This window comes from Chiloscyllium plagiosum, unplaced genomic scaffold (assembly GCF_037043375.1).
Source record: "Chiloscyllium plagiosum isolate Xiang-an unplaced genomic scaffold, Cpla_swu_hap1 HiC_scaffold_17, whole genome shotgun sequence".
Classification (NCBI taxonomy): domain Eukaryota; kingdom Metazoa; phylum Chordata; class Chondrichthyes; order Orectolobiformes; family Hemiscylliidae; genus Chiloscyllium; species Chiloscyllium plagiosum.
Window position 1 is genome coordinate 76,588,458 of NW_028270155.1, and position 17,840 is coordinate 76,606,297.

General features: G+C 46.4%; 1 protein-coding gene across 2 annotated transcripts in view; it reads left to right on the forward strand.

Annotated features, from left to right (window-relative positions):
- Positions 1-16,618, forward strand: part of necab2 (N-terminal EF-hand calcium binding protein 2) — a 148,399-nt gene extending 131,781 nt beyond the window's left edge. Inside the window, exons 9-12 of one of the 2 annotated variants that reach the window (XM_043707377.2) lie at positions 10,233-10,345; positions 12,481-12,558; positions 13,865-13,956; positions 15,106-16,618. In XM_043707377.2, coding sequence (XP_043563312.1) covers positions 10,233-10,345; positions 12,481-12,558; positions 13,865-13,956; positions 15,106-15,134 — 312 coding nt within the window. In that variant the 3' untranslated portion in view covers positions 15,135-16,618. The remainder of the gene's footprint in view (positions 1-10,232; positions 10,346-12,480; positions 12,559-13,864; positions 13,957-15,105) is intronic. The other variant, XM_043707376.2, reaches the window with a different exon arrangement.
- The last annotated feature ends 1,222 nt before the right edge of the window (positions 16,619-17,840 follow it).

Genomic DNA, 17,840 nt, shown 5'->3' on the forward strand with positions numbered 1-17,840 from the left:
ATGGATCGGAGCAGAAGGCAAAGTTGTATCAATTGCAGTTTACTGGGTTAGTGAGAAACTTGCCTGTGCGTAGGGCCATTTAATCCAGAGAGGAATTAGCAAGGGGGCTCCACTGACAACCAATCCCTCAACAAAAATACAGGTGAAAGCCATTGCTTGGTTTCCATGGTCACTAGTGTAAAATTATTACTTTAGAATCAAAAAAACTGATATCCCACATTTTAATTTGATGACTAATTTTCGTGCATTTTATTGGATTTTTTAGATTAGATTCCCTACAGTGTGGAAACAGGCCCTTTGGCCCAACAAGTCCATACCAACCCTCCGACGAGCAACCCACCCAGACCCATTCCCCTACATTTACCCCTGACTAATGCACCTAACACTACGGGCAATTTTAGCATGGCCAATTCACCTGACCTCATGAAGTGCTGAGTGTCATCAGATTATGAACTTGACAAGGTTGGGGATGCCAGAGGTTATGTGCAATGAATATTTAGCATAAAGATTCCTTAGACATTAAGAGATGTCAATTTGCACGGTGCAATTTTTAATTGTTTCTGAAGAATCGTAGAACCGCTACCGTGTGGAAGCAGGCCATTCAGCCCAGTGAGTCCACACTGACTCTTGGAAGAGCTTCCCACCTCCCCTTATGGCCCTGCATTTCCCATGGCTAAGCCACCTAGACTGCACATCCCTGGACACTATGGGCAATTTAGCATGATCAGTCCATCTAACCTGCATATCTTTGGATTGTGGGAGGAAACCAGTGCACCCGGAGGAAAGTCACGTAGACACGGGGAGAATGTGCAAACTCCACACAGACAGTTGCCCGAGGCTGGAATCGAACTTGTGTCCCTGGAGCTGTGAGGCAGCAATGTGAACCACTGAGCCACCCCGAAGGGTCACTGGACCTGAAATGTTAACCTGAATCTGTGGCAGCATCCACAGATGCTGCCAGACCTGCTGAAATTTTCCAGCAATTTCTGTTTTCGATCCTGATTTCCAGAATCCACAGGTCTTTCGGTTTTTCTTTTTTTTTTGTTGATGTTTAGCGTAAGTTGTCAGCTCGTGCTGTGAACGCAGCTTCCCCCGTTATTGTTCAGAAAGGAACTGGACAACTTTCTCACAGCAAGCGACATTTATAGAATGGTGCCAACATGCAGCAAATCCCCCTTCGACAAAGCCATCCAATTAGTCCCACTCCTCTGCTCTTGTCTCATAGCTCTGTGAATGTTTCCTCTTCAAGTAGGAGCATTAGACATTGGAGCAGATGTAGCCCATTGAGTCTGCTTCACCATTTAATGAGATTGTGGCTAATTAGATAATCCTCAACTCCACTTTCCTGCCTTTTCTTCACAATCCTTGATGATTGAAAATCTATTTCGGCCTTGGATATGACCCAGCCTCAACGATCTCCTCCAGAGAAAAGAATGCCATTTATTCACCATCCTCTGAAAGAAACAAAATCCTCCTCTTCTCTGTCCTAAATATGCTTGCTCTACCCCCTGATCCTAGAGTCTCCCACATGGGAATCAACCTTTCTATAAGAAAATTACGTTTTAGAAAGATCGCCTCCCATTCCTCTATGCTCCAATGTGTACAGGTCCAATCTACTCAACCTCTCCTCATAAGACACTCTGTCCATACCTGATATTAGCTTAGTGAACTGTCTCTGGACTGTGTCCAATGACAATATACCTTTCTGTAAATGAGACCCGAAAACTGTTCACAGTATTTCCAGCTGTGGTCTAAATATTATTTATCCATTTCCTTCATAGGGAATCTGCTTCATAGAATACCTATGGTGCGGATGCAGGCCATTTACCTCATCAAATCCACACCAACCCTCCAACAAGCATCCCATCCAGTCCCACAACCCGACATTTCCCATGGCTAATCCACCCAACCTGTACATGCCTGCACATAATGGGCAATATAACATGGCCAATCCACCTAATTTGCACATCTTTGGATTGTGGGAGAAAACCGGAGCGCCAGAGGGGACTCACCCAGACACAGGGTGAATGTGCAAACTCAACACAGCCACCATCTGTTGTTTCTGGCAGTGCACTCTAGACCAGTGGGTTTTAAACCTGTCTGCATTCCATGAGAACTGTGCAAATGCGTGCTGTCAAACTTTGCAACAGAAGTAATTAAAAAAATGTAAAACAAACATTGTTTCATCTGAAATATGTTCTATCCAATCATAACACAATAGAGCGGCACGGTGGCTCAGTGGTTAGCACTGCTGCCTCACAGCGCCAGGGACCCGGGTTCAGTTCCCACCTCGGGCAACTGTCTGTGTGGAGTTTGCACATTCTTCCCTGTGTCTGCATGAGTTTGCTCTGGGTGCTCTGGTCTCCTCCCACAGTCCAAAGATATGCAGGTTAGATGGACTGATCATGCTATAGTGTCCAGGGATGTGCAGTCTAGGTGGCTTAGCCATGGGAAATGCAGGGCCATAAGGGGAGGTGAGAAGCTTTTCCAAGAGTCAGTGTGGACTCACTGGGCCGAATGGCCTGTTTCCACACGGTAGCGGTTCTACGATTCTTCAGAAACAATTAAAAAATGTTTCTGTGTAAATCGACATCTCTTAATGTCTAAGGAGTCTTTATGCTAAATATTCATTGCACATAACCTCTGGCATCTCCATCCTTGTCAAGTTCATAATCTGATGACACTCAGCACTTAATCATTTTAAATTCACTAATGTTTGCTACCTCACTCCTCGACCACCAACCCAGTTAAGGCTTTTCAAGATTCTGCGTTTTTTTTCATCGCAGAGATGTTCATGCTGCTGGCTCAGAGTAAGTCTGTGCGTCAGGTTTTTAATTTCTTTGTGTTTGACAGATTGTTGGTGTTTAGTTGATCTAATTAGCAGGTAGTGAGTGGAGGACTGTAATTTACCATGAACTGATGGACTGTCAGTGTTCTGACTCCTACATTTACTGAGCTCTGTATTTAACAGGGTTTTCCTCACTGTTAAACCCTGTCAGGTTTAGTTCCGTACCTACCAGGATGGGAAGATGGCTTGGAGTAACACTCTGCGCACTACACCTTTCACTTACCTTCACTATCATATCGAAATGCTGCTTTTCACAAGACAAGGCTGTAACTCCCTTCAGTATTTTCTTCCCCCTCCTTTGTTTGATTTTTCTCTCATGTGTTGCCTACATCCTATTGTTTCTTGTGCTGTTGTCTCAGTCTCTGCCTGTCTTCTGTTTACTTGTAAAAACATAGAAAGGGCCAGAGTAGGGCTTTTCATACACAGCACTAGGAATAATCCTGAGATTATTACCTTTAAGATCCTGCTTTAGAATTATTCCCTAGCTCCCTTTAGTTTCCTTACTAGACCTCTTCCCCATTTCTTTTAACCTCCATTCAAGCGCATAGAAATTCAGCAGGTCTGGCATCATCTGTGGAGAGAGAAACAGAGTTAATGTTTCAAGTCTGGTATGACTCTTCTTCAGAACTTTTTAAACCTTTATCATTGGTACTGACATAGATCAGGACCTCCCCCCTTCAGAGTGTCCTGCAGCCATTCAATGACCCTCGCACCAGGGAGACAATGTGCCACCCTGGAATCATGTCTGTGGCAACAGAAATTTCTATCTGTTCCCTTTATCACAGTTGCTCTCCCCCTATAGGAGAAAGTGAGGACTGCAGATGCTGGAGATCAGACCTGCTGTACTGGGCCTCCTCCATCACCCAACCCTTGGGGTGGTTGGGGCAGCACGGTGGTTCAATGGTTAGCACTGCTGCCTCACAGCACCAGGGACCTGGGTTCGATTCCCGCCTCAGGTGACTGTCTGTGTGGAGTTTGCACATTCTCCTTGTGTCTGCGTGGGCACCCTCTGGGTGTTCTGGTTTCCTCTCAGAATCCAAAAATGTGCAGGTCAGGTGAATTGGCCAAGCTAAATTACCCGTGGTGATAGGTACATTAGTCGGGGTAAATACAGGCTAAAGGAATGGGTCTGGGTGGGTTACTCTTCAGAGGGTTGGTGTGGACTTGTTGGGCTAAAGGGCCTGCTTCCACACTGTAGGAAATCTAATCTAACCGCCCGACGCCAGGACGAAGAACATCTCATTTTTCCGCCTTGGGACCCTGCAACCATGTGGCTTTAATGTGGATTTCACCAGTTTCCTAAATTCCCCTTACCCCAGTCCCAAGGCTCCAACTTGGCACCACCCTCTTGACCTGTCCATCGTCTTTCCCATCTATCTGCTCCACTCTCTTCTTTGACCTATCGCCTTTCCCCTCCCAACTTCATCTACCTATCACATTTCCCCCTCCCATTTATCTCTCAGCTCCCTGGCCCACAAGCCTCATTCCTGATGAAGGGCTTGTGCCCAAAACGTCAATTCTCCTGCTCCTCGGATGCTGCCTGACCTGCTGTGCTTTTCCAGCACCACACTCTCGACTCTGCTCTCCCCCTCTGTAGAGCAGAGCCACTCCTCCATGATCTTTGTCTTTTACTGTCTGTCTCCCATTCTCCATCTCGTGCTCTTTCTCTCATGTTCCCTTTCTCCCTTTGTCACTCAGTCTCCCTCTCTTTGTGTCTCTCACCCTTTTATCCTGACCACTCTCTCGTTATGTCTTGCTTGGTTATGTACCACTCTCTGCTCGGTGAAATAATTTTTCTTCCTGCCCCATGTCCACCTCAAACGACTTCCACTTGCTGTGTGAATGAGAGGGGGACAAGAGGAAGGGGACCGGGGAGGGAAACCGGAAGTTTAACAAGATGGTGGCAATAGTTTTGAAGGAGCAGGTGGTGGGAACTATGGATAAAGTGAACTCCAAGGACATGAGGATAGGTCGGAGAGAAACACATCCTCAAGTACAATGTGATTTCAGGTCATGTGAATCAGCAATCAAGGGAAAGGGAGACAATTAAGAGGGATAGTGGACTAATGTTATTGGTCTTAGTGACAAAGAGCACTATGGGCTGCATGGCATGCTGCAAGGATTTGTTTTATATTGTACTTTGTAGTTTAGTCATTAAATAGAGGAAACATTGCATTGCTGGCAATGGCTCAAACAAGAATCCTTGCAAATAGAAATGTGCTCTATGAGGTGACCTCAAAAGAACCATTGAGCACCAATTAAAGGAAGCACTGAGGACAGCAAGGCCACACAATGTACTCTGGGTGGGGTCACCAAAGCCTTTCACTAACAGTGGCTTGGCAGCAACACCACTGATCGTTTTTTAAAGGACGTAGCTACTAGACTGGGTCTGCAGGCAGGTGGTGAGGGAACCAACAAGAGGGAAAAATATCACCAATCTGTCTAATCTCACCAAATATACAAGGCTGTTCTTTTCCAGCGCCACTCCAATCTAGACTCTGTTAGCAAGAAATGGTTGAAGTCACTGGACACTGCAAAGGCTATGGGCCCTGACAACATTCCACCAATAGTACTGAAGACTTGTGCTCCAGCACTTGCCACTCCCCTAGCCAAGCTCTTCCCGTACAGTTATAACACTGGTGTCTAGCTGACAATATGGAAAATTCCCCAAACATGACCTGGACGCAAAAAGCAGGACAAATCCAATCTGGCAAATTACCAGCCCAACAGTCTACTCTCATCAGTAAAGTGATGGAAGCTGTCATGACCAATGCTGTCAAGCAGCACCTGCACAACAATAATCTGCTCAGTGTTGCCCAGCTTGGGTTCCACCGGAGCCATTGAACCCCTGACCTCATTACAGCCTTGGTTCAAACATGGATAGAACAGCTGAATTCCAGAGGTGAAGTGAGAGTGACAGTCCTTGACATCAAGGTCTCATTTGACTAAGTTTGGCACCAAGGAGTCCTAGTAAAATTGGAATCATTGGGAATCGGGGAGGGCAGTGCAAATTCACTGCTGGTTGAAATCATGCCTGGCACATAAGAAGATAGTTGTGGTTGTTGGAGGTCAGTCATCTCAGCTCCAGGACATAGCTACAGAAGTTCCTCAGGGTAGTGTCCTAGGCCCAACCATCTTCAACTGTTTCAACAGTGAACTTCCCTTCATCATAAGGTCAGAAGTGAAGATGATAGCACAATGTTCAGCACCTTTCATGACTCCTCAGATAGACATGTCCGTGCCCAAATGCCGCAAGATCTGGACAATATCCCAGGTTTGCTTTGAAAGTTACAAGTAACATTTGTGCTTGCAATTAGTGCCACACCATCTCCAATGAAAGAGAATCTAATCATTGCTCTTTGACATTCAGTGGTGTTACTAGCATTCAATCCCCCACTATTAACATCTTGGGATTACCATTAACCAGAAACACATCTGAACTAGCCATATAAACACAGTGGCTACAAGATCAGATCAGAGGTTCAGAATCCTCTGTGGAAGTAGCTCACCTCCTGACTCCCCAGAGCATGTCCATCATATATAAGGCATAGGCCAGGAGTGGGATGGAATACTCCCCACTTACCTGGATGGATGCAGCTCCAACAACACTTAAGAAGCTTGACACCATTCAGGGCTAAGATACCAGTTTAATTTATACTTCATCCACCGTCTTTGACATTCTCCCTTCACATTCAGGAGCAGCAGTGAGTACTATCTACAAGAGACACTTCAACACCTCACTGAGGTTGCTGAGACAGCACCTCTCAAACTCACAACTACTCATGGGTTCCCTTCCATCCACTATCCTGACTTGGAAATGTGTCACTTCCTTCACTGTAGCTGGGTCAAAATCCTAATACTCCCCCCCACCAGGATACAGTAAGTGACTTTATACTAAACGGCCTGCACCTTTTCACGGACATTAAGGCAATGAATAGTGGCCCATATCCTGAGATTTAATAAATGATGAAAAAACAAAGTCAAAGAAGATGCTCCCGTGGAAGAAACAAAACAGTTATGCTGTTGAGAAGGATCTGGGACCACCTTTGTGTTAACAACAGAACAGAAAGTGTCTGAGAGTTTGTTTGCTGTTGGAAAGGCAGGGATAAAACAGACGGGGTATTTGGAGATTTAGGGAGCGAGGAATCCCTGAGATGAGCCTTGCTACTGGAAGTCAGGACTGAGTGGATGGACTATTGAAGGACATTGGAAGTTTCAACCTGGTGTGGCAATGATCCTCATGGAGAGCTGGCAATCATGGATGGACATTTCTATAATGCAGTTTATCTATCGGATGTGCAGGGCACGGTGTCGGGGACAGGTTCATGACTTGGAATCAGACTCGCAATTTCTAGTCCCAATGGAATAATATTCATCCCCATTCACCGGTGTAATTGTGAATAGAATTTTATAGGCTGTTCCCATCTGCAAACCCATTGACTGTACAGTTCTGTCCATGCAAAGGAAATAGCCAGTTTAATGAAAAAAGTAAGTTCTTCACTCAGCTGATGAAAATTACTATAAATACAATGCACTATATCCAGCATTGAAAGACATGCCTAGAAACACTGTACAGTAAAGTACAGGACTACTGGGGACCCTGAGGGTAGCCTGGGACAGAAGCCTGATCGCAAAATTATTTGAACCATAAGGAATTCATGACCAAAACAGTGTCAATGAACTGGTAAGATTTGTTTTTTTGCCTTGATATATTGTCGGAATTACAGGGGATTGTCAAAGGAGTTAAGAAGAGATTGCAGATTTGGGCAGTGAAATGGCAGATGGAGTTTAATCCAGTCACATGTGAGGTAATGCATTTTGTAAAATCAAATTCACTTGCAAATCATACAATAAATGGCAGAACTCTTCGGAGCATTGACATTCAGAGGGATCTGGGCATACAGGTCCACAGATCCCAGAAAGTGGGTAAGGTGGTCAAGAGGGCATACAGCACATTGGCCAGGGCATTGAATAGAAAAGTAAGCTAGTTATGTTACAGCTGGACAAAACTTCAGTTAGGCCACATTTGGAATATTGCGCGCAATTCTGGTCGCCACACCACCAGAAGGTCTACAAGGACAACGCCTGTTTTGGAGGGTTTTAGTTTTGTGGAGAGGTTGGTTAAGCTCGAATTGTTTTCACTGGAAAGATGGAGGCTGAGGAGCAACCTGATAGAGGCCTACAAAATCACGAGGGGCATAAATATGGTGGATAGTCAGAAGTTTATTTTTCTCCTCAGGTTGGAAAGGTCAACGACAAGGCAGCACAGGTTCAAAGTGAGAGGGAGAAAGTTGAGGGGAGAGGCGCAGGGAAAATCTTTCACCCAGAGGGTGGTAGGTGGCTGGAACACACTGTCAGTGGAGGTGGTTGAAACAGACACATTAACAATGTTTACAGTGTATCTTAATAGACACACGGACAGGAGACAAAGCAGAGAGATAGAAACCACGCATGGGCATAAGTAGCAGGTCTAGATAAGGATTAGAAATCAGTAAAGGTTGGTGGGCTAAAGAGCCAGTTCATGTGAGGTGTTGAATTGAATTGTGCATAATGATTAAAGACAGCCTGACCACCCTCTGCCACAAAGACAAGTTATAAGATAACACATCCATCAAAAACACACACACATTCAGATAACAGGAATGTCAGGATGGGAGAAAGGGTTGAGTTCTAATAAATCACCCCTAATGGTTCAGAAAAGACAAGCTAAAGAAATTACACTAACATTTGAGTCTCTTTAAATCTATTTGATTGAATATCCTATTTTTTAAAGTTGGCTGTGAGCAGTTTGTATAACTTTAAAGTATGCAGGCATGTAATAATTATCTTTGCTATTCTATGATACAGTAATTATGATTATAATGTAATTTAAAATGGATTCTTACATTGGATATTCATAGCCCAGTCTAAACGGTTTCATAATTAAATTCTCACGAGTTCCCATCTGGATAACAAATTCCTAGAATTTTGAAGTTAGGATTCTAAGTGCTGACATTGATAGTCTTTATAAATGAGTTATTTCTGCTGCAAAATACCTATCAATATATTTTGTCCTGAGGTAATTTTGCTGGTATGAGAGACCCAGGGGGCAAGAGACATTCCATTACCAGATCCAGTCTATAGCTGGTGAAACTACGTTTCTGTTGCGATTTGAAATTTCTCTTAGTTGAATGTTTAATCTGACAATAAACTGGACTGAGTAGGTTTACCTTGCCAGAAGTTTAAAGATACTAGAACCATCAACACCCATATTATGAAAAATGAGAGTGAGAATTGATGATCGAATTAACGTTCTAGTCTGAAAAAATTCCTGGAGGAAAAGGAAATCCCAAAGATTAAATAAACATAATTCATCAACTGATTATTCACTAAAATAGAATGTACAGAGATATTGTTTGGTGTGCGAGAGAGTGAGTATCTCACAATAAAACATGTTGAATGAAATATGAAGGCTTTTTGTTTGTTTTTAAAGTTTGACTGCACGCACTAATCTTACTTTTGTTTAGAGGGTGAGAAAGGCTTCTATTTTAATTTTGTGTAATTATGTGTGTCTTATGGGCAATAATCAACAATTCATGTGACCACTAAGTAGAGAAAGATTGAAAGAGTGGTGTTTCAGGTGAGGAGGCACATGCTTGTAATGTACAGCTCTGTCAACAGATACGAAAATGGGCAAAGATTGGTTTCAATTCTAGCTTCACTCGCTGGCTTTCTGTGTTAGAATGCTCTTGGCACATCATTTGATTAATTACTTGGCTCATTATCACTCCCTTTGGTCTTGCAATATCTACTCTTTTGTCATTTACCCACTCCTGGTCTTTGACCCAAAGACATATATTCTATTTTGTTGTTTTTCTGAACTTTTTTCCTTTCAAATGCTGAAAACCTGTCGCATTTTGTAGTTGCTGCCAGTTCTGATAGGTCAGTGATTCGAAATGTAAATTCTCTCTCTCGACAGATGCTGCCTGACCCATTTTAAGCAGTTTTTGCTTCTGTTTGAGATTTCCAGGATCTGCTTTTGTGTGAGCATAAAACTGCTCTGTGCACAATCCTTCAAATGTTGAAACAAATAGATGGGAGGAATGGGTGGTATTGGGCAGCAAAGACTTGGAAGTTAATGAAAAGAAGGCACATGTGATTGATTGTGGTACGTCTTTGGATACTGATCTAAATCTCCATACGATGGACAACTGACCAGCAACTGGGGAGAAAATTTCTTTGTGTAATGAAGACTTAATAAAGTGTTTGTGAAATCTTTCTCTCCTCCCATCTGCTCCTGTAATGTCCCTGCCATACCCAGCCTCCCTATCTCTCTGTCTCTCATCCAGATACTAAAACTCAACTTAACCTTTATTCAATGTTACTGCTTTCTGTCCCTCTCCAGCATCTTTTCCTTGTCCGTCAACACATGAGTGTTGGACAGAAGCAGCTGGGAGAGTTTGGCTGTTCACTGAAGCAATACCTGAAGGACGTGTCGGGACAACGAGACTGCTTCCAGTGAGTATAATCGTTCAGGGAGTAACCCCCAATTGAAGTGGTTTATCTTCCCCACAAAGCAAGAGCCAATTAGAAAGGACCTTCAGACTCTGCTGAACAGTTTGATCTCATGTGAGAGAGCCAACAGTTCAATTGAGGTGGTACAGTTGTTCACAAGGACATACTGGTTACAAGAAGAGTCCTTCACCCAACACCATCCCTGTTTAAGAGCAGGGTGCACGCTACCTGCCTTCCAACACCTTCCACTATCTCCTGCCGAGCTGTACTACCTTTCAACGATTGTCGATCTCCCAGCGGGCCCAGCAAGTCTAACATTGCATGTGATAGCAGAGTGAAACTGCACCAAGAGACAGGGAGCAGGATACAACAGGCATCTCAGAGGCTCAATGTGGAGTAGGAGGCTCACACTTTCAGTCAAAAGACCTAGTCACCATTCCCTGTACCGACCATTCCCTGCACTGACCATTCCCTGTACTGACCATTCTCTGTTCTGACCATTCCCTGCATTGACCATTCTCTGCACTGACCATTCCCTGTTCTGATCATTCCCTGTTCTGACCATTCTCTGTACTGACCATTCCCTGTTCTGACCATTCCCTGTACTGACCATTCCCTGTTCTGACCATTCCCTGTACTGATCATTCCCTGTTCTGATCATTCCCTGTTCTGACCATTCCCTGTTCTGACAATTCCCTGTACTGATCATTCCCTGTTCTGATCATTCCCTGTTCTGACCATTCCCTGTACTGACCATTCCCTGTTCTGACCATTCCCTGTACTGATCATTCCCTGTTCTGACCATTCCCTGTACTAATCATTCCCTGTACTGACCATACCCTGCACTGATCATTCCCTGTGGGCGGCACGGTGGCACAGTGGTTAGCACTGCTGCCTCACAGCGCCAGAGACCCGGGTTCAATTCCCGCCTCAGGCGACTGACTGTGTGGAGTTTGCACGTTCTCCCCGTGTCTGCGTGGGTTTCCTCCAGGTGCTCCGGTTTCCGCCCACCATCCAAAGATGTGCAGGGTCAGGTGAATTGGCTATACTAAATTGCCTGTAGTGTTAGGTAAGGGGTAAATGTAGGGGTATGGGTGGGTTTCGCTTCGGCGGGTCGGTATGGACTTGTTGGGCCGAAGGGCCTGTTTCCACACTGTATTGTAATCTAATCTGTTCTGACCATACCCTGTTCTTACCATTCCCTGTACTGACCATTCCCTGTACTGATCATTCCCTGTTCTGACCATTCCCTGTTCTGACCATTCCCTGCACTGACCATTCCCTGTACTGATCATTCCCTGTACTGATCATTGCCTGTTCTGACCATTCTCTGTACTGACCATTCCCTGTTCTGACCATTCCCTGTTCTGACCATTCCCTGCACTGACCATTCCCTGTACTGATCAATCCCTTTGCTGTCCATTCCCTGTCCTGATCATTCCCTATTCTGACCATTTCCTGCACTGACCATTCCCTGCACTGATCAATCCCTTTGCTGTCCATTCCCTGTCCTGATCAGTCCCTGTTCTGATTATTCCCTGTACTGATCATTCCTTGCAGTGATGATTCCCTGCACGGATTGTTCTCTGTATTTACCAATCTGTGTGCTGACCATTCCTTGTTCTGACGATGCTTTTTACTGACCATCAGCTGATGGACCATTCCATGTTCTGAACAATCCCTGCACTGACCATTCCTTGTGCTGACCACTCAGTGTACTGACTACTCCCAACATGTACTGACCATTCCTTGTACTAACTCTTCCTTGTATTGAGCATTCCCTGTACTGACCATTCCCTTTACTGATTAGTCTCTGTACTGACCATTCCCAGCACTGATTATTCCTGGCAATGACCATTCCTAGTACTGACTGTTCCCTGTGCTGACTGCTCCCTGTACAGACCATTCCCTGTGCTGGCCATTCCATGTGCTGACCATTCCCTGTACTAACTATTCCCTGTGCTGACCATTCCCTGTATTGACCATTCCCACTACTGACTGTTCCCTGCACTGACCAATCCCAGTACTGACTGTTCCCCATGCTGACCAATCCCAGTTTGCTGTGTTTGGTGGAGGGTGTAGGTTGGTTTTATGTGGATGTGTGTAGGATCTTCTCTAATTTGTCCCCTCCTCTTCAGTGTTACAGCCGTGAGGTTACCCGATGGATTGACCTTTGTGGTCTATGAGTTTTGGGAGAGCGAGGAGCAGTGGAAGAAGTAAGTGACTTGTGAGTAGCATTCCAGGGAATGCCGTTGCCTGTTCTGTGAATTCCTGGTGCATTTAAGGCATCCTAATTGCTGTTTTATGTTGATTGAAAGTGGAGGCCCTTTTTGATCTGGTACCACAGCACATAGACCACTCAACAATTCATCCCTGCTTCTGAGAGAGCTGCTACCATTAATAGACTCACAGCCATGGACATTGGTGTGATTGTTCCACATCATAGTGCCTTTGAGTCTGAGCTGTGTGTTCAAGTCACTAAGACTGAGCAGAAAATGTATCCATCATAACATTCTTAAATGTTATGGCAGCAGTACCAGCATCATATGTTCTCTGTGCTGACTATTCCCAGGAAGAACAGGTCCCTGTGTTAACCAGAACTGCACCACAACACAGTGGTTCAGTGGTTTGCACTGCTGACTCACAGTGCCAGGGACTTGGGTTTGATTCCCACCTCAGGTGACTGTCTGTGTGGAGTTTGCACATTCTCCCTGTGTCTGCATGGGTTTCCTCCGGGTGCTCTGGTTTCCTCTCACAGTCCAAAGATGTGCAGGTCAGGTGAATTGGCCATTCTACATTGCCCATAGTGTTAGGTGCATTAGTCAGAGGGAAATGGGTCTGGGTGGGTTACTCTTCGAAGGTTTGGTGTGGACTTGTTAGGCCAAATGGCCTGTTTCCATACTGTAGGGAATCTAATCTAAAACAAATCATTTCCAATAGTGATCATTCCTGTACCAATCAGTCTCCATGCTTCCAGCGTTGACAATTCCTAGTGCAGACCATATCCCGAGTGGCCCCATCCCAGTGCTGACTATTTGCAGTGTGGCGCATTTCCATCACTGACAGACCCGTGTGGATAATTCCCAGAGCTGACCATTCCTAATGGGTCAGTCCCAGTGTGGAACATCCTCAGTTTGCACCTTTCCTAATGGGGACCAATCGAAATGTGGAATATTCTCAATTGGGTCCAATCTCAATTGGACCATTCCTGATGGAAACCAATCCCAGTGCAACATATTCCCAATGGAGACCAATCGCAGTGTGGACTACTCTTGATTGGACCAATTCTGGTGTTAGTCATTCCCAATGGTGACCAATCCCTATGTGGACCACTTCTGATTGGGACCAATCCGAGTGCAAGCGATTCCCAAGTGCTCTTGAGGGCTGACTGTTTCAGTATCTGTGCTGGCTATTTGTTGGAATGATGTATTTCTTCAATCCATGAAGATTTTATTGACATGACCTAGTTCTATCATGTTGCTTGCCTTTCTCATGTTCTGATCTCCATCGCTGTCCCACCAGCCATCTCCAAAGTGCAAGATCAAAAACTTTTCAACATGTTAAAGTGGACACATTGACTCAGCCTGAGACTGTCTCCACATTGTTTATACCAGGTAAAGACTGTCTTTATATCAGTAATGAACAGGAGTGTGGGATTAGACCGGGAGGGCTTTTTGTCAAGAGAATGGGATTAGACTGGGAGAGATTTTGATGTTGAGAGTGGGATTAGTCTGGGAGAGATTTTGATGTTGAGAGTGGGATTAGACTGGGAGAGATTTTGATGTTGAGAGTGGGATTAGTCTGGGAGAGATTTTGATGTTGAGAGTGGGATCAGACTGGGAGAGATTTTGATGTTGAGAGTGGGATTAGTCTGGGAGAGATTTTGATGTTGAGAGTGGGATCAGACTGGGAGAGATTTTGATGTTGAGAGTGGGATTAGACTGGGAGAGATTTTGATGATGAGAGTGGGATTAAACTGGGAGAGATTTTGATGTTGAGAGTGGGATTAGACTGGGAGAGATTTTGATGTTGAGAGTGGGATTAGACTGGGAGAGATTTTGATGTTGAGAGTGGGATTAGACTGGGAGAGATTTTGATGATGAGAGTGGGATTAAACTGGGAGAGATTTTGATGTTGAGAGTGGGATTAGACTGGGAGAGATTTTGATGTTGAGAGTGGGATTAGACTGGGAGAGATTTTGATGTTGAGAGTGGGATCAGACTGGGAGAGATTTTGATGTTGAGAGTGGGATTAGACTGGGAGAGATTTTGATGTTGAGAATGGGATCAGACTGGGAGAGATTTTAATGATGAGAGTGGGATCGGACTGGGAGGGGTATTGTCGAATCTGCAGAGCGAACAATGGAGTTGGATCTGACTGGGTGGGATATTGAGGACTGAAGAATGTGAGGGACAGGGAGGTTAGGCCATGGGTTTAGATACACAGACACAGCTTGCTGGACATCTCACTATCTATGACGTCGGATGCGTAACCCTGACTGACCTTTTTCCTTTCTGAAGGTCAGGAGTGGTGAAGCTAACTCGAGCTCCTCCATTGCTGGCTAATTCCACACAGACACGGGGTGGGGGGGGGGTGGCGGCAGGGTTCAACCCAGGAACTTCCCTGATTGGTTTAGGTGACGTCAACACTGTGCACTGAGATTTGCGAAGGAACCGCTTGGCATATCAGTTTCAGGAGATCTGTGCAGCCTGTGGTCTCATACTGCCAATTCAACTCATGCTGTGTGATTCTCCTTCCTTTAGCCGCCTGGTGCACTCTGGATGGGAAATAGTTTCTGGCAGAGCCTGCTGTAGGGAGCAGCACACGTTCAACCAGGCCAGCAGTGCGCCCTCCCTCTCAAGAAGCCCAGAGCCAACGAGTGGCGAACCCTTTGCGTATTTTGTAATCATTTACTTCCAAGAATATTTGTCGACAATTTTATGCACGTTAGTTCATTATTAAAGAGAACTGGATGTAGTAGAGCTGCAAGGATCTGACAAACATGAACCAAAGATTTGAGGCTTGGTAGGAAGGGTTGGTAGGGAGTGGGAGTTGGCAGATAAATACCTCACGGATCATTAGTTGTCTCTTTTGTACCGTGAGTGTGGAGATACTCACTCAGTGGAGGCTGGGCTAATACTGCTAGCTGCTTCTGCACAGGATCGGATCAAGGTTGATGAATTCTGGGAAACCTCCATTGTGTCCCACCCCTGCTATTAGTTCATTTTCTTGACAAGGATGTTAAAGAAGATCCCCCCAACACTGATTGGATGGAGATTCAAAAATCTTGGGAAAAGATTGGTTGTTCAAAACCAGTCAGGCCTCTGTTCCCAGACTGAGGGTCTCAGATTCTTCTGTAAGTTGTGAACAAATGGAGAGAATTCAACGATGTTCCTTCATTCATTGGGAACTGCCTGTTTTTGGGCTTCCCTACTTGATCGCAACTTCTGATCTTCACTCCAGCATTTCTCACCTTGCCCCCTCCCCATTTATTTTTCCCACATTCATGACTTCCCCTGTTTCTCATTATTTCATATTGCTCCCTCATTTTCTTCTATCTGCACCCCCCCCCATTTCATCGCCCTATTTCACCCATTGAATCTCTCCCCACCCAGTATCATACCCCGACAATCTCTGCACCTGTACCTCTCCCGTCATGTTTATCCCCACTTGTACCATGCTTATCCCCTTCACATCTCTCACTCTTATCTCCTCATATGTATCTCTCCCTCCTGTATCATTCCCATGGTCATATCTCTCCCACCATATCTTTCACCTATATCTCCCTCCTGGACCCCTGTATCTCTTCCCAATATCTTGCTCTCCCATCTGAGTCTTTCCCCACCATATCTCCACTTCTGTCTCTCCCTGTATCTCTCTGCCCCATATCTCTCCCTCACAGCCATACCCCATATTTCTCTCTCCCATGTCTGTCTCCTGTATCTCTCCCAATAACTCTCCACCATACCTCTGTGCAATCTCTCCCTAGTATCTCTCCCCCATATCTCTGCCCCTCATATCTCTCTATTCTTATCTCTCCTATCATTTCTCTACCTTAGTTTCTCCCTCTTCCTTTCCTCCCATATTTTTCCCTTTGTATCTCTCGCCCATATCTCTCCCAATCCCCAACTAATATTCTGCCGGTGCCAAGAATGCCAACAAATACCTGGCATCTCAAAGTGTTCTAGGTTCCTCCACCTTTCATCATTCTCAGACTGAGGAGGTGGGTGAGGGAGGGCTGTAGGGGAGGGTGTGTGAGGAGGTGTGTGAGGGAGGGCTGTGGGAGAGGGTGTGTGAGGGAGGGCTGTGGGGGAGGGTGTGTGAGGAGGTGTGTGAGGGAGGGCTGTGGGAGAGGGTGTGTGAGGGAGGGCTGTGGGGGAGGGTGTGTGAGGAGGTGTGTGAGGGAGGACTGTGGGGGAGGGTGTGTGAGGGAGGGCTGTGGGGGAGGGTGTGTGAGGAGGTGTGTGAGGGAGGGCTGTGGGGGAGGGTGTGCGAGGAAGTGGGTGAGGGAGAGCTGTGGGGGAGGGTGTGTGAGGAGGTGGGTGAGGGAGAGCTGTGGGGGAGGGTGTGCGAGGAGGAGGGTGAGGGAGGGTGTGTGAGGAGGTATGTGAGGGAGGGCTGTGGGGGAGGGTGTGTGAGGAGGTATGTGAAAGAGGGCTATGAGGGAGGGTGTGTGAGGAGGCTGTGTGAGGGAGGGCTGTGGGGGAGGATGTGTGAGGAGGTGTGTGAGGGAGGGCTGTGGGGGAGGGTGTGCGAGGAAGTGGGTGAGGGAGAGCTGTGGGGGAGGGTGTGAGGAGGTGGGTGAGGGAGAGCTGTGGGGGAGGGTGTGTGAGGAGGTGTGTGACGGAGGGCTGTGGGAGAGGGTGTGTGAGGAGGTGTGTGACGGAGGGCTGTGGGGGAGGGTGTGCGAGGAGGAGGGTGAGGGAGGGTGTGTGAGGAGGTATGTGAGGGAGGGCTGTGGGGGAGGGTGTGTGAGGAGGTATGTGAAAGAGGGCTGTGAGGGAGGGTGTGTGAGGCGGTGTGTGACGGAGGGCTGTGGGAGAGGGTGTGTGAGGAGGTGTGTGACGGAGGGCTGTGGGGGAGGGTGTGCGAGGAGGAGGGTGAGGGAGGGTGTGTGAGGAGGTATGTGAGGGAGGGCTGTGGGGGAGGGTGTGTGAGGAGGTATGTGAAAGAGGGCTATGAGGGAGGGTGTGTGAGGAGGCTGTGTGAGGGAGGGCTGTGGGGGAGGATGTGTGAGAGGTGTGTGATGGAGGGCTGCAGAGGACAGTGAGTGAGGGGATGGGTGATGAAGGGCTTTAGAGAGGGTGTGTGAGGGGGTGGTTGATGGAGGGCTGTAGGGAGGCTGTGTGAGGGGGTAGGTGATGGAGAGCTGTAGGGGATGGTGTGTAAGGGGGTGGGTGATGGAGGGCTGTAGGAGAGGGTGTGAGGGGGTGGGTGATGGAGAGCTGTAGGGGAAGGAGTGTGAGGGGGTAGGTGATGGAGGGCTGTAGGGGAGGGT